The 15,999-nt window shown below is 44.8% G+C and overlaps 1 protein-coding gene across 1 annotated transcript in view; it reads right to left on the bottom strand.

Annotated features, from left to right (window-relative positions):
• SPMIP4 (sperm microtubule inner protein 4) overlaps window positions 1–15,999 on the bottom strand; it is a gene marked incomplete at both ends in the record, with an annotated part of 40,499 nt that overhangs the window by 1,815 nt on the left and 22,685 nt on the right. The window contains 4 exons of the mRNA XM_084618070.1: window positions 6,783–6,874; window positions 7,137–7,311; window positions 9,061–9,149; window positions 12,188–12,372. Coding sequence (XP_084474196.1) covers window positions 6,783–6,874; window positions 7,137–7,311; window positions 9,061–9,149; window positions 12,188–12,372 — 541 coding nt within the window. The remainder of the gene's footprint in view (window positions 1–6,782; window positions 6,875–7,136; window positions 7,312–9,060; window positions 9,150–12,187; window positions 12,373–15,999) is intronic.

Below are 15,999 nucleotides of genomic sequence, written 5' to 3'. Positions count from 1 at the left end.
AGGTCACCTTTAAGAGAACTCAGCATCTTTTCTGTTTAAGATATGGGGTAAAATTATTATTATTTATTGATTACAACTATTTGCACTGTAAAAAAAAGAAAAACAAAAGACAGTGCAATCTACAAGTCGAAGCATGAAGGGGCATACAAATGTTAAGTATATCTGGCACGTGAATACCTTGCAATGCCAGCTACAACAGTGCTATGTGAATGTCTGTTCTCACTTTCAGGTGACAATGTTAATAAGTAGCAGAAAGCATTATTTCCTGTAAATGTAAACAAACTTTTTGTCTTAGCGATTGGCTGAACAAGAGGTAGGACTAAGTGGACTCGTAGACTCTAAAGTTTTACATTGTTTTGTTTTGAGTACAGTTATGCAAAAAAATAGTTAATCTAATTTGTAAGTTGCATTTTCATGATAACAGGTTTCAGAGTAACAGCCGTGTTAGTCTGTATTCGCAAAAATAAAAGGAGTACTTGTGGCACCTTAGAGACTAACGAAAGCTTATGCTCAAATAAATTGTACAGGAGCTTATGCTCCTTTTATTTTCATGATAAAGAGATTGCATTACAGTATCTGTATGAGGTGAACTGAAAAATACTATTTTTTTGGGTTATCTTTTTTAAAGTGCAAATATTTGAAATTAAAAAATAATACAAAGTGATCACTGTACACTTTGTATTCTGTGTTGTAATTGAAATCAATATATTTGAAAATGTAGAAAAACATCAAAATATTTATAATAAATCTAAATTGGTATTCTGTTATTAACAGTGCGATTAAAACTTCAGTTAATTGCAATTAATTTTTTAATTGAGTTCATTTGTTTTGAGTTAATTGTTTGAAGTAACTGCAATTATCTGACAACCCTAAACATTTTCAAAAGCATCTAAGGATATGTCTTCACTCCTTAAATATTATCCTGTCTGAGCCCTAAGCATTTATGCAGGTGACTAACCTGTCCTTCTTCCTGCACTGCTGCAGTGACACTGTTATTTTTGGCATGCTAGCTCAGTCAAGACTAGTTTGTGTATGTCTGCCTTACCTCGTAATTACACTTCCAGCTGCAGTATAGACATATGCTTTATCTAAAAGTCCCATTTTTAAAAGTGACATAGCCACTTAGACATTTAAGTCCCATTGACTTTCACTTAGCCCTGGTCTACACTAGGAGTTGGTCGAATTTAGCAGCGTTAAATCAATTTAACCCTGCACTCGTCCACATGACGAAGCCCTTTTTTTCGACTTAAAGGGCTCTTAAAGGGCCCCCGACAAGGGGATTAGCGCTGAAATCGGCCTTGCCGGTCGAATTTGGGGTACTGTGGATGCCATTAGACGGTATTGCCCTCTGGGAGCTATCCCAGAGTTCTCCATTGTGACCGCTCTGGACAGCACTCTCAACTCACATGCACTGGCCAGGTAGACAGGAAAAGGCCAGCGAACTTTTGAATTTCAATTTCCTGTTTGGCCAGTGTGGCAAGCTGCAGGTGAGTGCAGAGCTCATCAGCAGAGGTGACCATGCAGAACTCATCAGCAGAGGTGACCATGATGGAGTCCCAGAATTGCAAAAGAGCTCCAGCATGGACTGAACGGGAGGTACAGGATCTGATCGCTGTATGGGGAGAGGAATCCGTGCTATCAGAACTCCATTCCAGTTTTCGAAATGCCAAAACATTTGTCAGAATCTCCCAGAGCATGAAGGACAGAAGCCATAACAGGGACCTGAAGCAGTGCTGCGTGAAACTTAAGGAGTCTGAGGCAAGCCTACCAGAAAACCAGAGAGGCAAATGGCCGCTCCAGGTCAGAGCCCCAAACATGCTGCTTCTATGATGAGCTGCATGCCATTTTAGGGGGTCCAGCCACCAGTACCCCAGCCGTGTTTTTTGACTCCTTCAATGGAGAGGGAGGCAACACGGATGCAGGTTTTGGGGACGAGGAAGATGATGATGATGAAGTTGTAAATAGCTCACAGCAAGCAAGCGGAGAAACCGGTTTTCCTGACAGCCAGGAACTGTTTCTCACCCTGGACCTGGAGCCAGTACCCCCCGAACCCACCCAAGACTGCCTCCCGGACCTGCCAGGTGGAGAAGGGACCTCTGGTGAGTGTACCTTTTAAAATAGTATACATGGTTTAAAAGAAAGCATGTTTAATGATTAATTTGCCCTGGCATTTGCGGCTCTCCTGGATGTACACCCAAAGCCTTTGCGAAAGGTTTCTGGGGAGGGCAGCCTTATTCCGTCCACCATGGTAGGATACTTTACCACTCCAGACCAGTAGCACGTACTCGGGAATCATTGTAGAACAAAGCATTGCAGTGTATGTTTGCTGGCATTCAAACAACATCCGTTCTTTATCTCTCTGTGTTATCCTCAGGAGAGTGATATCATTCATGGTCACCTGGTTGAAATAGGGTGGTTTTCTTAAGGGGACATTCAGAGGTGCCCGTTCCTGCTGGGCTGTTTGCCTGTGGCTGAACAGAAATGTTCCCTGCTGTTAGCCATGGGGAGGGGGAAGGGGTGAGGGGCTACCCACGTGGTGGGGGGAGGCAAAATGCGACCTTGGAACGAAAGCACATGTGCTTTGAATGTAATGTTAACAGCAAGATTTACCGTGAAAGAGTGTACCCGTTGTTCTATAAAATGTGTCTTTTTAAATACCACTGTCCCTTTTTTCCCCCTCCACCAGCTGCATGTGTTTCAAGGATCACAGGATCTTCTCCTTCCCAGAGGCTAGTGAAGATTAGAAGGCGAAAAAAACGCACTCGCGATGAAATGTTCTCTGAGCTCATGCTGTCCTCCTACACTGACAGAGCACAGACGAGGTGCTTCTCTCCTTCACCATCCCTCCTAGGCTACCTTGGCAGTTATCCCCCTATTTGTGTGATGAATTAATAAAGAATGCATGAATGTGAAGCAACAATGACTTTATTGTCTCTGCAAGTGGTGATCGAAGGGAGAAGGGGAGGGCGGTTAGCTTACAGGGAAGTAGCGTGAACCAAGGGGCAGGGGGTTTCATCAAGGAGAAACAAACAGAACTTTCACACCGTAGCCTGGCCAGTCATGAAACTGGTCTTCAAAGCTTCTTTGATGCGCACCACGCCCTCCTGTGCTCTTCTAACCACCCTGGTGTCGGGCTGTGCGTAACCAGCAGCCAGGCAATTTGCCTCAACCTCCCACCCCACCATAAACGTCTCCCCCTTACTTTCACAGATATTGTGAAGTACACAGCAAGCAGTAATAACAGTGGGAATATTGGTTTTGCTGAGGTCTAACCGAGTCAGTAAACTGCGCCAGCGCGCTTTTAAACGTCCAAATGCACATTCTACTACCATTCTGCACTTGCTCAGCCTGTAGTTGAACAGCTCCTGACTACTGTCCAGGCTGCCTGTGTATGGCTTCATGAGCCATGGCATTAAGGGGTAGGCTGGGTCCCCAAGGATAACTATAGGCATTTCAACATCCACAACGGTTATTTTCTGGTCTGGGAATAAAGTCCCTTCCTGCAGCTTTTGAAACAGACCAGAGTTCCTGAAGATGCGAGCGTCATGTACCTTTCCCAGCCATCCCATGTTGATGTTGGTGAAATGTCCCTTGTGATCCACCAGTGCTTGCAGCACTATTGAAAAGTACCCCTTGCGGTTTATGTACTCGCCGGCTTGGTGCTCCACTGCCAAGATAGGAATATGGGTTCCGTCTGTGGCCCAACCACAGTTAGGGAATCCCATTGCAGCAAAGCCATCCACTATGACCTGCACGTTTCCCACGGTCACTACCCTTGATATCAGCAGATCTTTGATTGCGTTGGCTACTTGCATCACAGCAGCCCCCACAGTAGATTTACCCACTCCAAATTGATTCCCGCCTGACCGGTAGCTGTCTGGCGTTGCAAGCTTCCACAGGGCTATTGCCACTCGCTTCTCAACTGTGAGGGCTGCTCTCATCTTGGTATTCATGCACTTCAGGGCAGGGGAAAGCAAGTCACAAAGTTCCATGAAAGTGCCCTTACGCATGCGAAAGTTTCGCAGCCACTGGGAATCGTCCCAGACCTGCAATACTATGTGGTCCCACCAGTCTGTGCTTGTTTCCCAGGCCCAGAATCGGCGTTCCACCACATGAACCTGCCCCATTAGCACCATGATGCCCACATTGCCAGGGCCCGTGCTTTGAGAGAAGTCTGTGTCCATGTCCTCATCACTCTCGACACCACACTGACGTCGCCTACTTGCCCAGTTTCACTTTGCCAGGTGCTGGTGCTGCATATACTGCTGGATAATGCGTGTGGTGTTTAATGTGCTCCTAATTGCCAAAGTGATCTGAGTGGGCTCCATGCTTGCTGTGGTATGGCGTCTGCACAGAAAAAAGGCGCGGAACGATTGTCTGCCGTTGGTCTGACGGAGGGAGGGGCGACTGACAACATGGCTTACAGGGAATTAAAATCAACAAAGGGGGTGGTTTTTCATCAAGGAGAAACAAAAACAACTGTCATGCAGAATGGCCCCCTCAAGGATTGAACTCAAAACCCTGGGTTTAGTAGGCCAATGCTCAATGCCTCTGGTATTTCAGGCAGGACTGAATCTCCATTAAAGTTTTCAAGGTGCCCCTGACAGACCTCACCAAAACGATTGTCGGCCGTTGATTTCATGGAGGGAGGGAGGGACGGGGGTGGAGAACAAATGAATACAAAACAAATCTGGTCTATTTCTTGTTTTGATCCACTCCATCTATCTTTTACATCTTTGGCTGGCAGCAGATGGTGAAGTAGGACTGCAAGCCATCCACATCTCCTGGCTGTGCAGCAGAAGATGTTGCAATAGGACTGCTAGCCATCCTCATCTCCTGCCTGCTCACCATAAGATGGTACAATAGGACTGCCTGCAGGACTAAAGAGAATGACCTGGTTGAGTCACTCCTAATTTAGTCCCTGTGCCCATATCTGCCCAGGTGCTCCTGACTGACCTTACCGAGGCGGCCAGGAGCTCCTCAGACACGATGAGGATGGTTTTCAGGCCTATTGCACCGTCTGCTGCCACAAGGCAATGGGTTGCTGCTGCTGTGTAGCAATGCAGTACCACGTCTGCCAGCACCCAGGAGACATATGGTGACAGTGAGCTGAGCGGGCTCCATGCTTGCCATAGTATGGTGTCTGCACAGGTAACTGAGGAAAAAAGGCGCAAAACAATTGTCTGCCGTTGCTTTCACAGAGGGAGGGAAGGAGGGAGGGCCTGATGACATGTACCCAGAACCACCCGCGACCATGTTTTTTGCCCCATCAGGCATTGGGATCTCAACCCAGAATTCCAATGGGCAGTGGAGACTGTGGGAACTGTGGGATAGCTACCCACAGGGCAACACTCCAGAAGTCGACGCTAGCCTCGGTACTGTGGACACACTCCGCCGAGTTAATGCACTTAATGCACTTAGAGCATTTTGTGTGGGGACACACACAATCGACTATATAAAAACGATTTCTAAAAAACCGACTTCTATAAATTCGACCTAATTTCGTAGTGTAGACATACCCTTAGTGACTGAGTCACTTTTAAAAATGGGATTTAGGAGCCCAAGTAACTTAAATGCTTTTGAAATGTTATCTGTTTCTACTCTTAAAACTGACTTTGTAAAATATGGTACTGTCTCACTCAATAGATCTGCTTCGTGTGTGCATTCAAAATCATCTGGATCTTTTAGTGACAAAAGGAGTTTGAATAACTTCTTTACTCTTGCTAGCACTGCAGAGCCAGCACAGCTGTGGGACAGTGAATTGGAATTGGTTCCTTCTTGTGCATTATCAACAGAATACTTTACCTAGTTCCAATCAATTACACCTGTGCAAAGTCACTGAAGACAATGGGACTGCATGTGTCACTGAGGGCATAAATTGGCCTGCAGAACATTTATTATAGGTAATGATGCATGAGAAGAGAGCAATTCAGCTTGATTTTCATATCCGATGTTTAGTTTGCATGGCTGGCAGTTATGAAAACACATTTTTACTTGTATCCTGAGCACATTTAATATTAAAATTATTGAGACAATAAACATGGAACCTCCCAAAGCCATTTTACCCTTTGCAGAATAGAACTGCACTTTAAAATAGAATCAGAGAACTTTGAAGGAATTGTACATTCTTGATTCACCTTAAAATAAAAAGGCAAATTACTTACATGAAAGTAGCAGAATGGAAAACTATCTCAAAAACCTCAGCTGATTCTTCTTGGTAGACAAACAATAACATGTGATGCTACATGGACTTTTACCAAATGGAAGCTAAATCTACATGTTATCAGGAAAGACCGAGTCTGATAAAGGCCATAGGCCAGATCCTCAGCTGGTGGCTTCAATGGAGCTATGCTGATTTACACTAGCTGAGGATCTGACCCAATGCATTTCAGCCTCTGCAATGGTGCACCACTCACAAGAGACCTCCCTTCTGATTTTAAGGGTGGCATTACTAATGTTTTTAGAGGCAAAAGGTACTGTAAAGTGTTGTCATGTGCTGGTGACAGCTTTGAAAGATGAGAGAGAAAATTCAACTAAGCCGGGAGTCACAATCAAGAAAATTGGTAATTGAACACATCTTTGATACATTATACAACTTCTGTCTACAAAATAGATGACCACTGATTTTAACTTATGAATAATTTATCTCCAGTTTAGAGTAAACCTGATCTTGTAAACACACATTACTGGGGCTACTACTGCAAGTCATATCTGGGTCTACTCCTGTTCGTGAACGCTATGTCTGGTTGCAGGATGAGGTTCTTAGTGATTGCAGTACTTACCAGTTCCACGTCTTCCCCTAATTCTCCAGTTACTCTGCCAATTAACTTCATGTTGTAATCATCCAGTACAAGGGGGTTCATGGGACCTCTACCTTAATGGAAACATATTTTATTTTCTAGTCTGCTTTGGTTAGACAAATGAGAAGAAATGTTTAGTCACGTGTGTGGAAAAACTCAAATAACTGTTACCCTGTGTAACATTTATCATATATGCAGCTGCTTTTTAAAAATACTCCAAATCTTGAAATAGGACTCAAAAATGGAAAACTAAATCCATTGGCTAAACCCTTCTGCTGACATCATGTTATCTTTTCTTCTTTATCTCTATTCGTTTCTATTAAAAATAATGCATACCTGTGAAATCGTGGTTATATGTTGTTATCCACTGGGCCCTCTCTACGTTTCGCAGCATGTTGGTTGTCCTTGAAGAGAGATTAGGTTCCAGTGGGTTGCATGTAGCGTTCGGAGCCACAGTCTTTGGTGGCTTTGGATAGTATATCTGACTGCTTCCCTCAACAAATTTAGGAAACTGGAGGGAAAAAATAAAATAGGTAAAGTATAAAAATCTTGCTGCATCTAGGTGAGGTGTCTTTAAGACATGGGGTATCTGTATGTATTTTAAAGTTCTGATATGAAAAAGATCAGAAAATATGGTCTTTTTAGGAAACATTAAGTGGTAGCATGGGTGAGTTGGACATAAATTTATTTCTAGAAAGGGCCTACGCACCCCTTACTCTTGTGAACAATTTTCCACACTTCATCCAGCAATCTTTCTGTTAAGTTTACCTGATGGAATTACTCATGGGCGTAGTTCTGCACCACTGGAATTCAGCCCTGCATTACAGTCTAATTAGAATATTTAACATCTGCATAATTCACCTGAAACAATACACTTCGATTTAAAATCTTCATGTGAGGCTCTTCCTTGCTCTCATATTTTCAAGGACACAGGAGGCTGGACTCTACATACCATTCATACGCATTCATATTAACAGGGTGCTTCATAGGGATTGTCAAGTCAACAGGCTTGTATCTCTCAATATCCATAGGAAACTGCATCCCCAAAAGCTGTATCTATATCCTCCTTTTGTTTACCACTGGCCTTCCTATACTCTTCATCTTGTCTCATGTATGTCTTTCATCTAACTTAGGCTGAGCAGAGACCTGATCTTTCTATTCATCTGAAGACAAACATTAGCAGAAGCCTTAACACAAGTGCTGGAACAGGACAGGTCAGGGGGCCATGACCTTGTCACTTTTTAAAAGGCTAAGCCCCTTCCATTTTTTACCATCTGTAAGGACAAGCAACGAGGTGGAGAGGAGTGAGTGGGGGGCTGGGTCTTGGGGGAAAGAGGTGGCACAAGGGTGTGGCCTAGAGTTGCCAATTTTGGTTGGACGAATTCCTGGAGATTTCATCACATGACATAATCTTTAATTAAAGATTAATCTTTAATTCCTGGAGACTCCAGGACAATCCTGTAAGGTTGGCAACCCTAGTGTGTGCTCAAGGAGAAGGGGCGGTGTGAGCTTGGAGGCTTGGGGAGAAGGGGTGGTGTTGGGGTGTAGCTTTGGGGAGAAGAGGTAGTGTGGGGTGGGGTGGGGGGCAGGGCCACGGTTCGGGCCCCTGTGGCCCCTGAGGGAGCCTCCGCTGTTCCTGAGCCTTAACGTTTAGGGGCAAATCCATCTACTCATTCTGTGTTCACGCAGGACCCCCCCGCAATGGAACCAGTATGCATCAGCTGTGTAAGGCAGAGCTGGATTCAGAGATCTGTGTAGGGGAGGTGCTCTTCTTGCACAGCATGGAGATGAGCTCTGCTGGGAGAGGCTCCCTGTATGGCAGCATGAGGACAGGACCAGGGCAAGGCAAAAGAGTATCTGTTGCTACACAGATCCTCCAGTCATGAGGGGCTGCAGAGGAGTGGCTCAGTGGCCATTTTGTTAATCTAGCATGAGAAATTCCTCCTCCTACATGTCTCTGGGGTACTAGATTGGGCACTGGATTTTTATCCCTTAAATCAAAAAGAGCCTTTAGCCTGACAGCCTCTCTTAGCTTCTGATCTTATTTACATGTTTTTTTGGTGAATGAAAAATCTCTCCTAAAATGACGGCTGTTTGTTTTGACTACACTGTGCTCTATGCAGGGCTTGAATGGGTTTGTAACTGAAATTAATTTGAAATGCAGTCAGGCATCTTAATTTCTTCTAAATCAGTTTTACAAGGGTTTGGTTTTGTTTGATAAAAAATGTAAATTTTCCTAATCACAGGAACAACTACCTACATGAAAGTATGCATGTTGTCCTGGCCAATGCAAGGCCTCCTTCTGGGAGTCTGATGGAATGTTGATGACTTCATGTCTATATGGATTACCTAAATAGTTGAGAAAAAAATAACAGGCTATAGTATAATATCCATCAGGCAGAGCCAGGGACAGAAGAAGAGAGAAAAGTTCATTGGTGGCTGAGGTTTGTACACAAATCCTCTCTGGGTTGGGTTTTATTGCAAGGGCTCTTGTTTAATGCAAATTGACACCAATTTGGCAAGACTCTCGCTGCATTCTCCCTGTATAGTTTTACAAGTACAAACAAAACACTACAGGATAAATAAGAACTGGTGAATTAGAACGTTGGGCCTCTGCCCATAAAACCTCACCCAGAGGTGGAACTGAATGCCACTGATCAATGAAGTAGCCTAATTGACTGAGCACAGGCCTGGAGCAACTGAGCCCTGGTCTATGCTACAAATTCATGTCACTATAATGACATCACTCAGGGGTATGGAGTGATACAGTTATACTGACTGAACTCCCGGCGTGGGAGTGACACTGTGTCGATGGGAGAGCTTTTCCCGTCAAAATAACTACTGCCTCTCGGGGAGGGGGAGTATCTACGGTGACGGGAAAAGCTCTCCCATCGGCATAGGTAGCATCTTCACTAAGTGCTACAGTGGCGCAGCTGCAGCGCTGCAGGTATAGACGAGCCCTTAGTTCTGATCCAGGCTCTGCTGTGTGGCCTTCCTGCACCCAACTCCCCCAGAAATCAAGTCAAGTCAATGGGAGTTTGGTGCCTAATACCTTTGCGAATATCACTGTAGCAAGCCGCCGACTCACCGACGCGGCACCTCCTGCTGGTTGTCCGGGAATTAGCTCTTTCCAGCCTCGGAGTGCCTCCTGCAGGGTGGTTTCTCCCTACCGGTATCTGCTTCCTCATCACTCTCCACCACTTATACTTCGGGCACTTCAGGCCCCCTTATCTGGGTCTCTCCTCCCAGGATGCCCACCTTGCCTCAGTGGCTACTGCCAGTTGTCATCTAGCTCCCTTTCTCTGGGAAAACTGCAGTCTATAATGGCCACTCATCATTGGCAAGGGGGTTGGACCGCTATCTTTCTAGCCCGCAGCTGTCTCCCTGCAGCCCCAGTACCTCCTTAGGCTTTCCTGCCAGGCCGCAGCCTGGGAGGTAGCCAGGCTTGAACTCCCCAGCTCAGCCTGCCCTTTCCCCAGCACTGCTCTATTGAAGGTACCCTGTCTCTCCCAGGCAGCTAGGTCCTTCTCACTCCAGGGCTGGAGTGAGACTCTCACAGCCCTCTTACCAAGGCCAGCTGTGGCCAGCTACCTAGCCAGCCTCCCTCAGCTGTTCTCACTCCTTTTATCCCAGGAGCAGGGTAACCACCCCGCTACAATCACCCAAAGTATTCTTTATATCGTAAAAGTGATAAAAGCCACCCAAGTTCAGTCTAGGTTACCTGAGTCCTCAGTCTAGAGTTCCATCTTCCCAACTAAAAGCAAACTGCAGTAAATAAGTTTTTGTCCCAGCTTGCCCATATAAGTAAGATCATACAAAGGGAACAACGAATAAAGTCAAAGAATTTTTGAAGAGCAGTCATTTGCTGCTTCTAAAGTAATTCTTAACCCAATAAATTTTGTTGGGAATAGACCACAGCTTCCAATGATCCCCTGTTGAGCGAAAATAGGTTTTGCAAACCCACCTCCACACATCTGATTAGCATTGTTTAGTTTGAATGGAGAACTGTAAAAAGCGGAAGAGAGGTCAAAAAAGTACTTCCAATGTTATACGCTTTTTGTGAAAAGGTTTTGTTTATGGCTGACCAAAGTAGCCCCATATCATACAACCCTCTTAAACATCACTGTTCAGCACAGTGACAGTGACTAGGGAAGGTGGCTGATTAATGCAAATTGACCTGCTGCTTAATGTCATCAGCTTCTTATCACTCCAGAAAATGCTGCTTCTCTTTTAAACAGAGAGTGCCAAACTGTGCTTGGCTCGCAGACATGGAGCAGAGAAGCTGGCAACGGCACCAAGAGTCCTGCTATTCTGGAAAAGAAATGTCCATCCTGCCCCCACACCTAAATGCCATGGGGTGCTAATGACAACACGTGTGCTAGTTAACCCAGACAGGAGAGCTGCAAAAAGCATACACACTTCAACAAAGAGATTGTGATCTGGAGAAACGGGGGCAAAGCCAGAGTACTACATTTTACCAGAGCCCTGGGCCAGATTCTGAGCCCCTTACTCGCATTGAATCCCATTGGGACCATTGTGGAGTAAGATGCTACTCAATGTGAGTAATGAGTAACAGTAATTTACTGCTTCTCTGAGCAGCATTAGTTTGCTGTTAGAAATAATTTCACCTTGGTGGGGTAAAATATAAACAGTTCAGTGACTGTTCAAACATACAGGAGTCATCCGCAAACAGTGAGTGTGGGGATTTCAGCTTAGCCCTGGTCTACACTACAAACTGATGTCGGTATATCTATGTCACTCATCCACACTTCCGAGCGATGTAGTAATACCAGCTGAACCCCTGGTGCAGACAGCACTGTGTGGATGGGAGGACTTCTCCTGTCAACATAGCAGCTACGGCAATGAGAGAAGCTCCCCTGTTGGCTTAGGCAGCGTCTTCACTAAGCACTACCCTGGCACAGCTGTGCTGCAAGTGTAGACAAGTCCTCAGACTGCAAGGGGCCTGGAAAAGTTTGCCACATGTTTTTGTACCCTGTGACCTCTCACTGCACATTCTGCCGTTTGTAAACATCTGGGTCTCTTCCATAGTGTAACTATTGTGGTCAATGGAGCTACTACAGGGATGAATTTATTTGGCCCAGGATTTGCAAACTTTTGATCTCTGCCATAGCTTTTTCTAGCCCCTCTCACTGCCTGTAACTACCAATAATTATTCCCATGACGGGAGAAGATTGTACACTAAATGTTATGCTTTACCTTTGTAGGAAATGGAGAGCCATGATGGCAGCATGCTTGGCACCAGCATGCAATGCTCCAGCTTAAGCCAAGCTGCTTAGCTCTGTCGCTATTATTTTCACACACTGGCTTCATTTCAACCAAATCACAAACATTTGAGAACACCAAACAAATGCCAAGTGCTGTTTTACCTTTGGTCTTTCTCAAAACAATCACATCATAAGCCTTTGTAGGGACGTTGGCATGAAAAGGTCGATGGTTGCTTGCTTGGATGCCAGTGTCTTGATCCTCTGGTGATTTAAAGTTTGGGAATGTGGCATACCTGGAGATGTGTGTCTGGTAGGGGTGTGTGACTGGAAATGGCAGGGATAATTGTCTTGGATTGAATTTAGATGGAAAGAAGAGCAGAAAGAAACAAAGTTACCTTACTTTAAATAAATATAGATTTGTCTTAATAGTAAAACAATATATTGTATATCCAACTGGGCCAAATTCATCCCTGGAATAATTCTGCTGAAGTCATTGGAGTTACACCTGGGAGGAATTTGATCTTCTCTGTTTAAAACAGATATTGGGTCATTGCTTGTCAGACACTTGTAAGGAGATGCAATAATTGCTCAGCTGAGAGGAGGCATGAGAAGCAAAGAGGAGGGGGTCCTTTAGTTTCTTTAACCTCTCCTGCCCTTAACTCACCAAGACTTCCCACTGTTCCCCCCTATACCTCTGAGGCTCTTTGTTCCTTCCCCTTCTTCCTATGTAAAAAAGATAATTTTTCTTTGTAGTTGCAACACTTGGGGCCAGCATTTGGGCCATGGAGATGCCACTACAGGCAAAGGGGCATCAAATAAAATTGTATAGTTAGCATGTCCTTAGGACCAGCTCTGCAATTGAGGAAGCATGAAGACCAAGACTAATATCTGATCTCTACTTGCTAATTAGAGATGGACCCAAATCAAGACTTTGGGAGGGGGTGGTGGTGTTTGAAATCAGAGCCCAGATCCAGATCAGAATTTTGTAAGAGGTCCCTACCAACATAATCTTCATGCTACCTAGAACTCTAACTGGGCCTACACTGCCTTCCTTGGGGAGGTCACCCACAGCTTCAGCCTGCACAGTAACAGTACCCTTTCACGCTCATGAACACATAAACTTTACATCCGTCCTCTCTGTTCAAAGGTGCTCCTGTCTCTATAATAGTACATGACAGGAGGCTCTGTGGAGACAGGTACCCACAATAGGGCAAGTAAAAGACTGAAGAACTCATGTGAGAAACTTTCAGGGAAAGTATTTTCCTACAGACTCAAGAACTGGCATGTGGGGGGACAGGGTGGAGGACAGTGGGACAAGACAAAAACCAGACACAAGGAGCAGTGACAGAAAAAGGTATGGAGGGAAGGAAAACAAAGAGAGGAGAAACCAATCGCAATAGAAATAGCAGGCACCTGCCTCACACATAAGAAGTGCAAGCTTCAGAAAAGCAAATACAGGCCATAAGAAGGGTGTAAGAAGAGTGAAGGCTCGTGACGGGAGATGCCATCTAACGTAGGAACACTGAAATCAACTGAGGTACTGTCAGAAAGCCAAAAGAAGGATGGAAAAGAGGAGAGTAGAAGGGAAGACAAGGCCTGCCTAGTGGCCTAGCATAGTAGTAATGCACTGCTCTGGCATGTGTGAGATCAAGGTTCTTTTTCTAGACTTAGGTCTGTGTGTGGAAAAAAGGGGACTGTAGTTTTGTTGACTGCCTCTTGTTGGGAGAACACTATCGCTTTCCCCCCTTACAGTACCATTGTCTAGGAGGCCCCACTCCAGCAAAGCCCTTAAGACCGGCACTTGAAGTTAAGCATGAATAGACCCACTGAAGTCACTTTGCTGGATCAGGGCACTGGTCAATATAGAGGCAACCCCAAAGTGCTTAACTGCTTTGGGGGCTTTACATCTTAACGCTACAATTCAACTATGGTAACTGGAAACTATTTTATCGATGTAAAATAAAAAGTCAAATACAAACTGAACAGGTCTTCTAATATTAATTTTAACTCACTACTGCAGAAAAGATCAGACACATTAGCAAGCAGAAGAAAGCTAGTAAATAACATGTGTTCTAAAGACTTGGAGCAACTTACATAAAAAAAAAATTAAAAAAAAAGCAGGAGGAATGAGGAGGTGCAGCTTCCTTACAGGCTATAATGATCTTTGGCAATAAACGAACTTATGACTTCTAAACTCAAAGATCAAATATTTTAAGTGCATGGACTTTGTACATAATGAGTCACATTTACTAATGTTTACTTTTAGGTGAAAAAGAGGGGCAAATTCTAGCCTCAGCTTCTAGCACAGATCCCACTGAAGCTAATGGGTACCAGGCCTGTCCATCTAAACTCAAAATCTGGCCCAAAGAAAACGTTTTTTCTGGGTGGAGGGTGCTAAAAGAGAGTGCCACTCTGGACACCAAGAACTGGGATTTCACTGAGTGTTTCTCATATTGCTGGGGCTGCTATTTTCAGCTTTCAATTATTGAATGGTGAAGAAATCAAAGACCTAGATAAAAAATCCTAAAACATTGTGACAAGAGAAATAACAGGGATCCAGGGATCTGTCCTGAGGGAAACAATCACTGGGATTCTATTTCAGTATGAGGGAATTGCATGATCTGGGTTCTCTAGAAAACTCTAACATGAAAGTTTACGCACCTTATTGTGAGCAAACACCTTTTCCAAACTGCTTTAAAAAACACAGCCTACACAATATGTATAGGCCAACCTCACCCCTTTTCTGGGGCTGTACTCCACTAACTAAAATATCAACAATAAGCTAACAAACAATAGCTTGGCCACGGGTTCTCACAACAAATATTTGGTGGCCTCAGAGAGCAGTCACCAACTCTTGCTGATGGCCGCTCCCACAATTTTTCCTAAAATACTTAATTAACTTCAGGAAAAACAAATAAATATGTACCTGCCCTTGTCCAAATCATAATTTATTTATGTAGGGTTTTTTTATTTTCAGACTTAATAATAAAAATAATGTATAGTTGTCTCTATTCTTTAATGGACCTAAACAAATAAGGTGCTTTGTATGTTCTTGTACTTTTTGTTGCTGTTTCTTTTGCTTTTTTGGTTGCTTTTAAAAAAACTTGATAGCTAGTAAGTCTGCTGCTGTGAAAAGTGATACCTGTATGTTAATGCATGGTGCCAAGTATCAGAGGGGTAGCCATGTTAGTCTGTATCCACAAAAACAATGAGGAGTCCCGCGGCACCTTTTATCTTCTATCTGTTAGTCTTTAAGGTGCCACCGGACTCCTCATTGTTTGTATGTTAATATCACTTTCCAGGGCTTCCCAGCTAGCTACTAAGTCTGTTGTAAAAAGTGATATTAACAAACATACAAATATCACTTTTCACAGCAGATTTACTCAGCCCCGGATGTCTGGGGATAAATTAAGCCTTGGATGGGGAGGTGGGCAGCAACAGAGGCCGGGGCAATGGTGGGGTGGGGTAAGCCCATGGCTGGAGCCTGGAGCCCAGTGCCTGGGGGTTGGAGCCTGAAGCCCCATGGCCATAGTCTGGGATCTGAGGCCCAAGCTTGAAGCCCTTCAGCCAGGGGACGGAGCCCACCACCACATAGCCATAGCCGAAAGCCCCTTGGCCGGAGCCTGCAGTCCACCACCCCTGGGCTGAAATTTGACCCCACTGCCTCCAGGAAGATGGGGAACTCACTGGCTGCCTGTTCCTCCAGAGTTTGTCTCTCCAGAGCGGGGCTGGGCCCAACCCCTGCTGGGGACTCTACGGGAGGGGCTGCTGCTTTCCTCCCCACACCCCATCCAATCACTGCCCAGGAGGGACAAGAAAAGTCCCTGGTGGCTGCATGTGGCCACAGTGGCTGCATTTGAGAAATGCTGGCTTAGACTTTCTGACCAAGCTTGGCTTTACCTAGTCTACTATGTCCATACCCTAGATACTTCCTTCACTAAACAGGAGCTTCCCCTCCTCCCTGCCCATATATC

This window comes from Lepidochelys olivacea, assembly GCF_965140295.1.
Source record: "Lepidochelys olivacea isolate rLepOli2 genome assembly, chromosome: 2".
Taxonomy (NCBI): domain Eukaryota; kingdom Metazoa; phylum Chordata; order Testudines; family Cheloniidae; genus Lepidochelys; species Lepidochelys olivacea.
The sequence above is the reverse complement of the archived record's forward strand: the minus strand, read 5'-3'. Positions and strand labels throughout refer to the sequence as shown.